The 14,349-nt window shown below is 42.2% G+C and overlaps 4 protein-coding genes across 4 annotated transcripts; 2 read left to right on the forward strand and 2 right to left on the reverse strand.

Moving 5' to 3' along the window:
- Positions 1-774: 774 nt before the first annotated feature.
- EAE97_010916 (uncharacterized protein) lies at positions 775-2,038 on the reverse strand (the record flags this gene model as incomplete). The annotated part of the gene is made up of 4 exons (XM_038881431.1): positions 775-805; positions 858-1,405; positions 1,497-1,779; positions 1,830-2,038. 4 exons carry the CDS (start codon positions 2,036-2,038, stop codon positions 775-777), a joined length of 1,071 nt encoding a protein of 356 aa, XP_038727821.1.
- An 820-nt stretch (positions 2,039-2,858) lies between these two features.
- EAE97_010917 (uncharacterized protein) lies at positions 2,859-9,032 on the forward strand (the record flags this gene model as incomplete). Its single annotated transcript, XM_038881432.1, has 5 exons — positions 2,859-3,695; positions 3,747-4,461; positions 4,514-4,617; positions 4,667-5,677; positions 5,727-9,032. The coding sequence occupies 5 exons, from the start codon at positions 2,859-2,861 to the stop codon at positions 9,030-9,032; spliced, it is 5,973 nt and encodes a 1,990-aa protein (XP_038727822.1).
- An 839-nt stretch (positions 9,033-9,871) lies between these two features.
- Positions 9,872-11,266, reverse strand: EAE97_010918 (uncharacterized protein; the record flags this gene model as incomplete). The annotated part of the gene is made up of 1 exon (XM_038881433.1): positions 9,872-11,266. One exon carries the CDS (start codon positions 11,264-11,266, stop codon positions 9,872-9,874), a length of 1,395 nt encoding a protein of 464 aa, XP_038727823.1.
- Positions 11,267-12,364: 1,098 nt separating this feature from the next.
- Positions 12,365-13,630, forward strand: EAE97_010919 (uncharacterized protein; the record flags this gene model as incomplete). Its single annotated transcript, XM_038881434.1, has 1 exon — positions 12,365-13,630. One exon carries the CDS (start codon positions 12,365-12,367, stop codon positions 13,628-13,630), a length of 1,266 nt encoding a protein of 421 aa, XP_038727824.1.
- Between the last annotated feature and the right edge of the window lie 719 nt (positions 13,631-14,349).

The following is a 14,349-nucleotide window of genomic DNA, read 5'->3' on the forward strand; positions in this document are numbered from 1 at the left end:
TGCACATGCGAGGACGATGGCAATGGTAGACGAATGTTAAGGGGCCGCGGTGAAGATGGCAGGCTGAGATAGATGCCCAAGGTTACACGAAATGTGGTAAGCTTTCTGACCGGCGAATGAGCAACGACACGTGATGTGATGACGAGGTTCCGTGATGACAGGCTTTGCAGTTGAATACACTTACCTACCGAAAACACAAACATATTACTAATCGTCTAAGGATCGAATGCTTCAAATTTATCTGAATATTTTGGTCAGGAACTGGACCTCCAATATTGTATTGGAAAGCAAGGAACCACGGATGGGTATAGGTGAGAATACCTAGATGTAATGGTACCCTGCATTGGAAGGTGTTCGAAGGCTATCAATACCTAAAAAGAATTGTCTTTGAAGATACTATCCAACCTTTATCCGCGGGCTAGCAGCCGCCTATCAAACATTGTTCTGCTCCAACGAGATCTCATTGGATAGATAAATGCGGATTTATAGCGCTGCAGAATCAATCAAGCATCTATAATGCTTTATCAACTGCTCTTCTTTTATTATAATCACTCTTTGGTAAATTTCTGTCCACAGAGTTATCATCAACTACCTAATTCATGACAAGTAGGGTATTTGCGGTAATCTATTGGCGGGATCTTTTGTCGGAACTGGATGTGACTGCAAACCGACTGCAGATGCAAATGTTACCAATATCTCCGTCTGGTAATAAGATGGAAACAAAGTTATTGACGCCCAGCTTGACTGGTATCACATTATTCATTAATCATTAGTCTATCCTCTATTTAAGGTATTTCCAGCGCCCCTAGAAACATCATTAGTATCCATTCCTATAACTGGAAGAAGCTTCAACTTACTTTGGATTATCCTCTGTAAATTCATCCCACCTTCTAGCCTTTTCGGTCTCCTCGTCCATTTTCTCAAAATCATCAGGATCAATCTCAGGTATAATACCACTTGCCTCTCCACCACCTTCAATTATACCACCCCTCGCTCTCTCTTCTTCCAGGTATTCATCTATTGTCATGGTCGGTAAATTATGCCCTGGCCTGAATACACCCTTTTGTAATGCTTGTCTACTTTCTAGTAGCGTAAATGGCCGCAATGGCTTTCCTCCAGTACTCAAGATTGGCCCTTTGTTATTTGTAGTAATATCTCTCATGTCCAAGCGATCCGAGTATCCTGCGTCTGGTCCGCGTAAACCTCCTATTCGGTCTCTGTCATCTGATTGCTGGCCTTGGGGAACTTGTGGTCCCACAGGTGCCATAGCCAGGATCTCAAGTTCGCGGTTGATGGATTCGAGTGATTGAAAGGCATTATGCGAACACAAGGATAGTTTGGCAATTTCTAATTCGCGAACGACATCTTCATCGTTTTGTAGATAGGCTGGATTTGCTGCCAGAAACTGAGGTTGTTAGCATGTTGCACCAAATCAGAAGATTCGTTTGAAGGCTGCTCGGCAAAGAATAAACCCAGTGTGGGCCGAAGACACATACATCCAGCTTCTTTTTGAGTTCCTTCTCCATCTTAAAATTTGCGATTTTTGCATTCCTTCTTGCTGTTGGATCTGTGGTGGAAATGGTCGAGAACGTAGATGGCGATTCTTGATATTCAGCATACAACTTCTTTTCTGCAGTAGATAGCATCTCATAATATCCTAGTTGAGTTAAAAATGCTTCATAACATTTTTTGGCCTCTTGCAAAATTACTTTTCGATCACTAGTATTTGTGGAAAGTCGTTGACCCAAATCTGCGATCCTGTAAGGAATGACCAAATATCTAAACAGGATCATTAGCTTGCTGCCATATATTAACGCGTATGAACATACTGTATATCACTAGAATTGATATCCTCCAAAGTTTCGTTTGGGCTGAATAATGCAAGTCTATCTGCAAGCTGCCGACACTCTTGGTATGCAGTGAGCGCCTTCGCAACATCTTCCTGGTATTTTTCTGTATTTGTATCCCATGATGATTCAATAGCAAGTCTTTGGCGCTCTGCTGAATTGAAGAGGGTTTTGAGAGAAGTATCTGCCATTTTCAAAGCAATTCGAAGGATATATACAGATTTGGGGGTAGTTGAAAGATACTAGGTATATGATGAATAATTTGGGAGAGCGTCAGGGCAACAGTGTGATGTTGTGGTGGGGGATTAGCTGTAAAGCCCAAAATTGCTGGAGAAATGCGGCCGCCTCCAATAGATAATAGCAGACCGCCTTCCCGATCAGACCAGATTCGGCAGACCGGTGGGCCTATGATAAATTCTCCACAATAGGTAAGTAAATCTACTAGGTACCAAAGTAGACACCCTAGGTAAACTCAAGATATAGTTTCATTGACATCAAAAACGAATTCACATGGACTTTCCTTATAATTCTTCTCTAAAATCTATATATCTTCATTATTTCTAAATCGGGAAAGATCTTGAGCATATTTCAGCCACCAGCAGGAGCACAGGCGAACGACGCCCCACAGATGATGAGAAACTTATTGGCAGCAAAAAGTCTTTCTTATTATTGCCGTTGATCTCCTCCTGTCAGATGAAACTCCGGTTGGTGGAGGGAAAATTCACTTCTTCACAATATCATAACCAGATAACAAGAATTCAGTTTCTCTCACCTCTCAACGCTCTGAAAATATTCATTGCATCTTGACAAACCTCTTTCTCATTCCTTCAAAGTGTAATTGCGCGTTTCCTGCCTCAATTCCTTTCTCTTGTTCTTCATTTCTTCATTTTGACTTCTGCCTGCCAGTGTTGTACTGTAGACCTCATCCCACCCTGCAGCATGCCCTGGAAGAGGTGCATGAATGTAACGTCAAACAATTTACACTAATAGTGTTTGCTTCTGGTATTAACAATGGAAACTAATGGAAATCAACAAGCAGAAAGAAAAGACATAACTCCTTCAGATCAAGAGGATCTTTTATCATTTGATGATATTGTTCCTGTCGATTCACCTAAAGCCTTGTCTTCTTCCGTCATCCAGTGTACCTTTCGGGAAAAAATACCTTCTGCACATGGCAATGGAAATGCTATAGTAGATGTCAACAGTGGTTATCTCAACAAGGCTTCCCTATCTTCAAAAGGCAATCAAGGTGATGCCAAAAGTTCTCCCCCTTTTTTACTTGATAGCAAACCGGAATTTATCTTTGGACCTCCTTTAAGAACGCCAGAGAGGCCACTCTTTAATAAATCCTCTCATCCATTTCAAGCTTCGAGTTTATTTGCGCAACAATCTTTCACTAATTTAGGGCAAGGCCTCTCCGCACCAATTGCTAACACGACTATACCATTGTCCGAAACAAGCTTACTAGAGGAGTCTTCAACATCTTCGAGTCCTGATCTTATTCAATTCACCCCCCCAAAACAGAATTTGCTAAAAGAGGAAATCCCAAAATCCCAAAATCTCCAAATTCACGCCTCAAAACTGAATTTCGGTTCATCCGCCTTCTTATCATTGAATCCTTTTCCTTCTTCAAGTATACCCCGCACAACAGGAGGCTTGAAGGGGAATCGAGCTTCTTTGATCGAAAATCCAAGAATTTTTGACCCAAAGATACTCAAACCAACTATCATAGATACACACCAGGGTGAAGGCTTTCAAAAGGCTTCAAGAACAGGTATGGCTCAAGCTGATACCTTCGATAAGCCTCTCCTTGCTGGGACTGCGGATACGGATGTGGTTGCAACGACGGTTAGTTCTGTCTATTTAGGCTCTCCATACTGGCTAACTGGTCCTCAACAGGTCATCGACTTGATTACTACACAGCAGACCGCAAGAGCCACCCACAATCCAGCTCAAAGCTCTAAGATGCCAGATCCTGAAATCTCTTTACTCCCCAGAAAGAATGAGGCAGGTTCTCCCGTCGTTATACCAGTAGACTCTGGAGACCAAACTCCTGAAAATGTTCCTTTGCAGCTTGATCCAACATCTCTAGAGAAATATTCTGCGATTCTGTCCCCAATCAATCAAGCCCCTACACCATTTGCACTTGCTGCGAGAACAACCGATGATGTTTTCGCAGAACTTAGACGGCCTTTGCACCCTCAAGCAAGTCACAACCAGGTTGAAAATAAACCTTCCTCTTCCATTGATAACTTCAAATCGAACAATGGAGTGCAAGACAATAACCAAGTTTTCAACCAGAAAAATCTGCCTATTGTTGAAGAGGATGGGGAAGAGGAAGAGGAAGAGGACACGAACCAAACCATTCCCGATATCAAACGTATCTCAGCACGAAAACAAAAGAATGCTGCAATATTTGACGTTTTTCTCAAGGAAGCTACCAAGCAGCCAAAGACAGAAAAGATCTCACACGCGAATGATGAAGCAATTCAGTCTACTCGGTGGTTGATAGACCAGGCAGAAAAACAGCATATTATAGAAAGTCCCAGGGACTATCAGCTTGAATTATTTGAGAAGGCAAAGAAACAGAATATTATAGCTGTGCTTGATACAGGTAAGCTTTTCTTTGAACATTCTCTCTTTACCAATCTGGCTAATATTTTCAGGATCTGGCAAAACATTCATTGCAGTTCTCTTGCTTCGTTGGATCATAGACCAAGAGCTTGGAGATAGAGCTATTGGCAAGCCTCATCGTGTTTCATTCTTCTTGGTTAGTCTGACATGATACTTGATATATCAACACTAACATGTAAAACAAGGTTGATTCTGTGACCCTTTGTCATCAACAACATTCGGTACTCAGAAACAATCTCAATCAGCCAACAGACATGATCTGTGGGCTTACGGGAACTGATTTGTCCGATCACATAAAGTGGAAGAAACGAATGGATTCGAACATGGTCATTGTCTGCACTGCAGAGATTCTACGTCAATGCTTGCACCATTCGTTTGTTACAATGGCTCAAATAAATCTGCTAATTTTCGATGAAGCTCATCATGCAAAGAAAGATCATCCTTATGCCAGGATTATCAAGGATTTTTATCGCAATGACACGGGAAAAGATTTCACTCTGCCTAAGATATTTGGCATGACAGCATCGCCTGTAGATGCTAGAGATAATGTGAAGAAAGCTGCGGAGGAACTCGAAGGTCTGTTACACAGTCAAATATGTACAGCAGAAGATCCCAGCTTGCTGCAATACTCAATCAAAGGCAAACCTGAAACTATTGCCTTTTATGATCCTTTGGGCCCGAAGTTTAATACTTCTTTATATCTTCAAATGCTCCCGCTTCTAAAGGACAATCCTATCTTTCGGAAGCCGTTTGTATTTGGGACAGAAGCTAGTAGAACTCTAGGATCTTGGTGTGTTGACCAGATCTGGACTTTCTGTCTTCAAGAAGAAGAGTCTAAGAAACTACAAGCAAAGACGGAGCAGGTGCATCATAAGAAAAGAGTCCCAGAGCCGCTTGATGTGCTAGAGAAACGCAAGGAACAACTTGAAGAAGCCAAGTCCATTGTCAAAAATTACACTTTCGAGCCACCCCACTTTGCATCAAGATTATCTGATGATCTCACAACAAAGGTCCACTATTCGAACAATTTATCTACCAAAGTGGTTGCTCTCTTGAGCATCCTCAAAGATCGTTTCCAGAGACCTACAAATGACAAGTGTATTGTGTTTGTCAGAGAGAGATACACCGCACGTCTTCTAGCCTCACTCCTCTCCACACCTGAAGCCGGCACACCATTTTTGAAGGTTGCGCCACTGGTACGTAACTGATTCTATTCACTGAAAATAAATCCTAACACTCTTACAGGTTGGTACTACGTCTGCTTCGGCCGGGGAAATGCACATCACTTTTAGATCACAAACTCTTACCATGCATGATTTTCGCAATGGTAAAATCAACTGCCTTATCGCAACGTCAGTTGCTGAAGAAGGACTCGATATTCCTGACTGTAATCTCGTTGTCAGATTCGATCTGTATAATACAGTCATTCAGTACATTCAATCCAGAGGTCGTGCAAGGCACGTCAATTCAAGGTATTACCACATGGTAGAGAGCCACAACGAGGAACAGATTCGTACAATCAAAGAGGTTTTAAAGCATGAGAAAATACTAAAGCTTTTCGCTTCTGCTCTTCCAGAAGATCGCAAATTGACTGGAAACAATTTCAATATGGATTACTTCCTCAAGAAGGAACGAGGCCACCGAATTTATCCTGTTCCGAATAGTGATGCAAAACTTACTTACAGAATGAGCTTAACAGTCCTATCCGCCTTCGTTGACTCACTTCCTCGTGCCCCAGAGTCGGTTCTTCGGGTGGATTATGTCGTCACAACTCTTGATAAGCAATTTGTTTGCGAGGTCATCTTACCAGAGGAAGCACCCATACGTGGAGCAATTGGTCGACCAGCAACAACCAAACAAGTGGCCAAATGCTCCGCGGCCTTTGAGACGTGTGTTATTCTGCACAAGAAAGGGTACATCAACGACTACCTACTTTCCACATTCAAAAGATCGGCGCACATGATGAGAAATGCACTTTTGGCTGTGGATGGAAAAAAGCGAGAAGCTTATGATATGCAGACTAAACCAACTTTGTGGTCTTTCAAAGGGAATCAAGGCATATTTTATATGACTGTCTTGTCTCTTAAAACTCCAGATAGTCTTGACAGACCATCTCAACCCTTGGGCTTGTTGACAAGATCTCCCTTGCCTGATTTTCCAGAATTTGTTCTTCATTTCGGGGGAGGAAGAAACTCTCCGGTCTCGTGCGTACATCTCGCTTCTTCAATTACGCTCGAAGGAAACATGCTTGACCAGGTCAATATATTCACCCTATGTTTGTTCCAAGACGTGTTCAGTAAGGCCTACAAACCAGACCCCGATAGTATGCCCTACTTTATAGTTCCTATCAACTGCCTGAAGTCCATTGTCGATTGGAAATCACAAATCCCAATGTCAATGATCGACTGGGAGACAATTTTATATGTCGAAGAATTCGAGAACAAGCAAGCTAATAAACCATGGGAGCACAAGCCATGGTTAGGAAAGTCCGTTGATTATTTCAAAGACAAATTTATAACTGATCCCTTTGATGGATCGCGGAAATTATGGTCCGTTGGTATCACAAAAGAATACAAACCATTGGATCCAGTCCCACCAAACACGGCCCCCAGGAAGGGAGCTAGGAAAAACAATAGTAACATCATGGAGTATAGTTGTAGTCTCTGGGCAAAAGCTAGAACGAGACGAACTTTTGATGAAGAACAGCCTGTTGTTGAAGCAACCTACATTTCACTTCGGAGGAATTTGCTTGATGAGTTTGATGGAGGAGAGGTCGAGACACCAAAGAAGTGTTTTGTTATCTTAGAGCCGTTGAAGGTATCGCCTCTTCCAACTACCGTGGTTGCAATGGCTTATCTTTTGCCTGCAATTATTCATCGAGTTGAATCATATCTCATTGCTCTTGAGGCAACAGACTTATTACATCTTGACATTCGTCCTGATCTTGCGCTAGAAGCTGTCACTAAGGATTCTGACAATTCTGGAGAGCATGGCGAGGAACAGGCAAACTTTCAAAGAGGAATGGGCAATAATTATGAACGATTGGAGTTTCTTGGAGACTGCTTCTTGAAGATGGGAACATCAATATCTCTATACGGTCTGAACCCTGATAGTGACGAATTCCGCTATCATGTTGATCGTATGTGTCTGATTTGCAACAAAAATCTGTTCAACACGGCTTTGAAACTTGAGCTTTACAAATACATTCGGTCAGCAGCCTTCAATCGACGTGCTTGGTATCCTGAGGGCCCCGAGTTATTAAGAGGAAAGACAGCAACGGCACCGAATACACACAAGCTCGGTGATAAGTCAGTCGCAGATGTCTGTGAGGCAATGATTGGCGCTGCTTTACTAAGTCATCACGAAAGCAAATCCATGGATAATGCAGTTCGTGCCGTTACCGAAGTCGTCAATAGTGATAACCATAATGCTGTTGTATGGTCTGATTATTACAAATTGTATGAGAAACCAAAATGGCAAACTGCTGTAGCTACAGCTGCACAAATAGATATGGCAAGACAAATTGAGGCGAAACATCCATATCATTTTAAATACCCGCGCCTATTAAGATCAGCTTTCATTCATCCGGCATACTTATTCATCTACGAGCAAATTCCTTGTTATCAACGTCTCGAGTTTTTGGGTGACTCGCTACTCGACATGGCATGTGTCAACTTCCTTTTCCACAATCACCCAACGAAAGATCCTCAGTGGCTCACTGAGCACAAGATGGCTATGGTATCCAACCAATTTCTTGGAGCTCTCTGTGTTAAATTGGGCTTTCACAAACATCTATTGACACTCGATTCTCAAATTCAAAAAATGATTACAGATTACTCCTCAGATATTAATGAAGCTCTCATTCAAGCCAAAGCAGACGCAAAGAGAGCCGGTAAAGAAGAAGATGGTTATGCTCGTGATTATTGGATTGCCGTTCGTCAACCTCCTAAATGTCTTCCCGACATAGTAGAAGCATTCATTGGTGCCATTTTTGTCGACTCTGAGTACAATTACGGTGAAGTAGAGAAGTTCTTTGAAATGCATATTAGATGGTACTTTGATGATATGAGTATCTATGATACCTATGCTAATAAGCACCCAACCACTTTTCTTACAAATTTCTTGCAAAAGAACATGGGATGTGAGGACTGGGCACCAGTTAGTAAGGAAGTACCTGGAGAGGATGGTAGAAAGAATGTTGTGATTTGTGGGGTCATTGTGCACAATAAGGTGGTATCAACTGCTACTGCCGAAAGTATGAGATATGCTAGGGTAGGAGCAGCCAGGAAAGCCCTAGTCAAGTTGGAGGGGATGAGTATCAGAGAATTCAGAGAGGAATACGGATGCGCATGTAAAGGGGATGTTGATGAAGAGGGCAACATCGAATTCGTTAAACGTGAAGATGGAATGGAGGGCATTAGTATGGGATATCGAGAAGAGGTTGTTGGCAATATTTTGAAGGAAACTGAGGGGGATTTAAATGGAGATGAAAAGGAAATTGAAGCTGCGGGACCGTTGAGAGCACAAAACCAAAAGTTACTGGAAATTTGAAGCATGGAATTACAGGCATGAAGAAACGGACGGAGAGACTTTCGATACTTCGAACACGACTTTACGATCACGTATGAGGCACGACACAATTTAGTCTTTTGCTTGCGATGATAGGTAGATAGCATTGCGTTTCTCGCAATTCACGACACGACTTTCATGGCCATGACTTTTTACGGTCAAATGATTTCATACATTTCTAGTGAGCGAGGGGTGACGATACGATAATATTCTAAAAGTTTCTCACTCACGGGTTTAATTTTTTTTCCTATTCGAAAAGGTTTCTTTACTTGAGAGTATAGTTCCGTGTGATATCATCTGCAAAGGACACAGCACGGTTTTTAATCGATCACCATAAGATGCGATGTGCTGCGAAGCGAGTGCGGTTTCTCCTCACTTAGGTTAGATCACACATGCATGGATAATACATAGCTAGCTAGCCTCTTCTTTAATGATAGTTGAATAGCAAAAAGATATAGCCAACCCTTCTCAATCATGTATTCGAGAAATGGTGATTTAGTTTTGGCTGACTTCGTTTCATTATATATGTATATGTGATATCTAAGTAAATGTTGAAGTGAAATCGAAATACAACGCCAAAATGCTATTAGTTCCATGACATGACATGATATCCAAACTCCGATTTGAAATGCTCCAGCTTCGCTCTCTAAAAATTGGTAAAATGGACATTATTTCGTCTAGTTGTGATTTTTCGTCTCCCCTCTTGCTGAGTGTGGATAATAGTATGGTATGATGTGATCTCGGAATTTTGGAGAGAGCTATCATCTCATCGCAGCTTTCATCATATCTCCGATGTTCCATCCCAATCTGCATCCTCGTGCTTAAACCAGAACTCTCCTCAACCCCCCAACACCACCCAATACCCTCCTTCCACTCACCGCACATCTACCTGCGCCGCTTTCCCATTTTCCTTCTCTTGTTTCCCTATAGTTCTCTTTTTCCTTAGCAGCTTCTTTCTCGTCACTCGCTACGACCTCTGCCCCTCCTTTCATAAACGTCTCTTGTAACTCATGTACCCCCTCGATCCAACGATGGATACAAGTATAGCAGTATACATAACCCGTCTGGCAAGCCGTTGGGGTCGTGATTTCTTGTAAGCAAATCGGACAGTTCTCTAGAGACTCGGCGCTTGAGGAAGACGGTGCAGGGACGACGTAGATTGGGAGATGGGTGAGAGTCGAGATGGGTGGGTTCGTAGGCTCCTCTGAGGATTTATCTTCTGGAGATGCTGGAGATGTGGTTTCCGGCTTTGATGAGTTTGATGGTTTGGATGGGGTAGTGGCAGAAGGTGTATATGAAATGATAGGCGGTGGTAACTCCAACCCCTCCGTCGCCTTCTTTGACAATTGTCTCGCGAAATCACTCGCATGCCACCATTCCAGAAACTTGAGCGCAAAGATACTCGTTGGTAACAACAGCTTCAATCCAGCCCCTAATCTTCCCATAGCTAATCTTGGATCCAACAAACTTCTTATACCCAGGTTACCTCCTGGTGTCGCAGATGAGGGCGCATTTGCAAGGGCTTCAAATGCTTGGAAATCTGCTTGGCTTAATCTTCGGATGCGAGTGCCTATAAGCCAGAGAAAGGGGTCGGAGTAAACTCCTGAACCGGATTTTGAGTTGGAGAATAGGTAGCGTAGATTGAAGGCTAGGATGCTGAAATAATAAGCAGCGTTGACGCTGGGATATACATTAGTAAGAAACCAGCGATAGTAATGGAGGAATCGTTGGCGGAGTGTAGGATTTGGTGGCATGCGGGTGTAATTTGCGCCGAGAAGGGCGCGAGGTGCATTTATTTCTGCGGACTCATCGAGGCGGCGTTTAAGATAGGGGATTCCGACCAATACAGCAAGATTTTTCCACACATCTTTTGTTGTAAGTTTTGTTGCTTCTCGTAAACTGGAGTTGGCGCCTTCGGCAGTCAATTTTAAGGAACCTATTGCAGGTGGTAAGGCTCGTTCGCGTTTTAAAGAGTAGAAGTTCTCGACGAAGGAGGAGGAATAGGTTGTTAGGTAGTGATGTTCGATTGCTAGGAAGAGAAGGGCGTGGAGTTCGTGGAAAGAATTGAGGATTGGAAGGAGATGGCGTGGATGTCGATGGGTAGCAACAGTTAGGAGGTAATGCAGCGAGGGAGGTAGTAGAGATGATAGTTGGGTTGAGGAGAGGAGTTCGAATAGGGAGGGTTTGTAGGGGTCGAGGGGTGGTTCTGAAGACATTATGGATACGCGGTGAGGTTTGCTGTGCGAGCTATTGGATGGCTACTTGGGTCGTGGAAGCTGTAGTGAACAGCTTAGATTGCAATGGCAGACGTTGATACACAATGCGGATAGTTACATTCATGGGGTTCGTTAAAGTTCGTGTGAGAATTCAATCCTCAGCTTCGCGATTCGATTGTGATGAGCTTGTAGTTGAGAGAGACGCCAATGTCGAGATTATCAGATGAATATTGAAAGATATTAAAATTGACGGTATTTGTGTTTCATATGGCATAGTAAATAACCGCAGACATTATAGATAGATATGAAAAAGGAGTTAAAGGTTAGAAAATTCTGTTAATAAGAAGCTCTCGAAGCATGAAGATATCGCGAGGCTGTAATGCCGAGGTTGAGAGGTTGAAGTCCGTAGGTAATTACATAATGTCTCATCACGTGTAATTATATACTTCGCCAAGTTCGCCTAGCTTGACAAGTGCGACCCGCAAATTTCTATTTTTGACAAAAAAAACCTGGGGTAGCTCATACTATTTCATGTACTACATTGCATCTAGGAGCTAGGCCTCCTGAGGCGTGACTAGTTCATGACGAGGACAGTGATATCTGAGTCTCCAACAATCTGGCTGGGTTTATCATGGATATCTCAGATATTGAATTATTCTGTGTGTTCAATGCGTGCTTCATGTTCCATTCATTCATTTCTATGCTTGATCGGATCAAAAAATGAGAAATCAGTCTACCATTTGATAACAAATTGAAAAGTAAGTACACTAGGAAGCTCAAAGTGTCTGGATCTGCACCAATCTTGTTGAATGGTTCATGGACTAGTATACATGTCCAAAAACTGTACTATGAGGAGCAGTCTTCTCTCTCAGCTTTCATGACGTGCGACACCTTCTTCAACTTTTTTTTTCTTTCTCAATAGTGCACCACTCTTCCATGATCAATTTCCTTCTTCGTATCATACGTTCATAATCATAGATTGGGTTCATATATTTATATCTATTCGTACGTTCATATACATTTACACATTCGCATCTACTCATATCTGTATACACGGGTATTATATTATAATTTCCTATCACTTCACACATTTCCAAAATGTCTTCCTCTGATGGAATCTCCAATTTCACATACACACCTAGCGAATCCTCAAACTTGACCTCCACTCCCATCACAAGGAGAAGCGAACGCTTGACTTTTCTCCATCTTCCCAACGAAATTCTACAAATTATGTTCAAAAGGCTTATTGAGGAGGCCCAAGACACGAGCTCGAGATTTCCTAATTATGGAATTCAAACGAGACATATCAAGGATGCACTCGATATGCTATCAGTATCCAAGGATGTGCGAGCTGCATGTTTGCCAGGATTTTATCGAGAAACACTCATTCCGATTACACTGGAGGTCGAGGGATCTGAATATCTAGGATATCCTGAGATGTATGAATCGCAAGGAGGCTGGATAAGCAAAGTAGAAGCGGCAAACTTCGATTTTGAAACAATTCCGGCTCTGAATGAGCATGAAGAAGACCCCGATCTCATTGAAAGTAATCGACAGAGATTAGACGACTTCTTAGTTCACCACGGCAGTCAAATCAGGCGCATCAAGTTGAACATTAGTAACCTTGGGGATTCTGCTGGCCCATTCTTATCCCAGGACGCGGACTCGTACAGACTCTTTGAAGGGAGAATCAAAAGGGTTGTTGAGCAATTGTTAGGAAATGGGGAAGGAGAAACACCACGAACAAGCAAAATACTTGAGCTTCGGTTATGCGTTCAACCAGACCGTGAATACCCCATACAAGAAGACGGAGACGATGACGAAGACTACGATCACTACAGATTTGAGTGTGCGTGCTTCAACATTCTAATCTCACTTCTCGAACCCTTGAGGGAGCATCTTATTTCAAAACAATGTGTGAAGTTGGATTGGAATGGGGTCTATGTTCTCAAAGCTACCGACATCAATTGCGGTATCTTTTCTTACGAGAACATTTCATTTCTCAGGCACATGATTGTTGCTCTGGCATTAGAAGAACAGAACGCACGAAGTCAGTGGGCAGATGAGCAACTGTCACGAAATGTCGAGGTAGATAAAGATCTCGTGTCATTGCCTGTAGAGAGCAATGAAGATCGATGGCTCAACTTCTGGAGGAATCATAGGGATGTGAATCCGTACCGTCTAGCCTGTATCAATTTTCTATATCCTAGGGGTATTTCTCAGGCGCGCGGAACACCCCCTGTGGAGTTTCAATGGGTTTCAAAGGTCCTCGAAGCGTCTTCTTTGATATGGGAAATTCATGAAACTCGACTTGTTCTTGATTTATTGCGTGAAAGAAAGAATGAGCATTGTCTTGAAAACTGAATTGTCGATTCGGTTCACTTTCGGGCTTTGAATTTAGAACGGCTTTTATATTTCTGTAACTCTAGAAGTTGAGTTTTTGTAACAGGAAGCATTCCAAGATTGAGCGTTGGTGTATTTTTCACTTTACCATGTGGATTCATGTTATTTTCATAAGTCCTACAGATATCAATAGCGGATGTCAATATTAATGTAATAGATTGAACAACTATCCGAAAACCATGTCTTGACCAAGAAATAAGTCCACAACTACTAAGTATGATAATCCAGAACAATTTTTAGTAAGATATTCTATACGTCATTTTTCTATACCTGAAACATTATTATCAAACTGGTATAGAACTCAGTTATTCCGCTCTATAGTACTTACATTATGTAAGATCATACTGGATGATACCCAGGCAACAATGATCAACCCTAAAACTAGGGTTTGGCGTCACTGTGAGGTTCAACATTGCTAAATTGATTTGTGATACAAACAAACCTCATGAGCATGCAACACTTGAAAAGTCAAGCATGGCTTCGCTGTTATTGAATAACTTGATGCACTTCAGTGTGTATTGAGATGCCATTTCACTCGATACTTGTTTACCCAGGTAATCTGGTGAGCAGTATTATCAAAAACACTTTCTTATGGATTAGTCAGAAATAATCCACTCGCTTAGATCAATTCCATTTTACTTCAAAATCCTCAACCCCTTCATCTATTCGATTCCTCATAT

This window comes from Botrytis byssoidea (genome assembly GCF_014898295.1).
Source record: "Botrytis byssoidea strain MUCL 94 chromosome Unknown BBYS_031, whole genome shotgun sequence".
Lineage (NCBI taxonomy): Eukaryota > Fungi > Ascomycota > Leotiomycetes > Helotiales > Sclerotiniaceae > Botrytis > Botrytis byssoidea.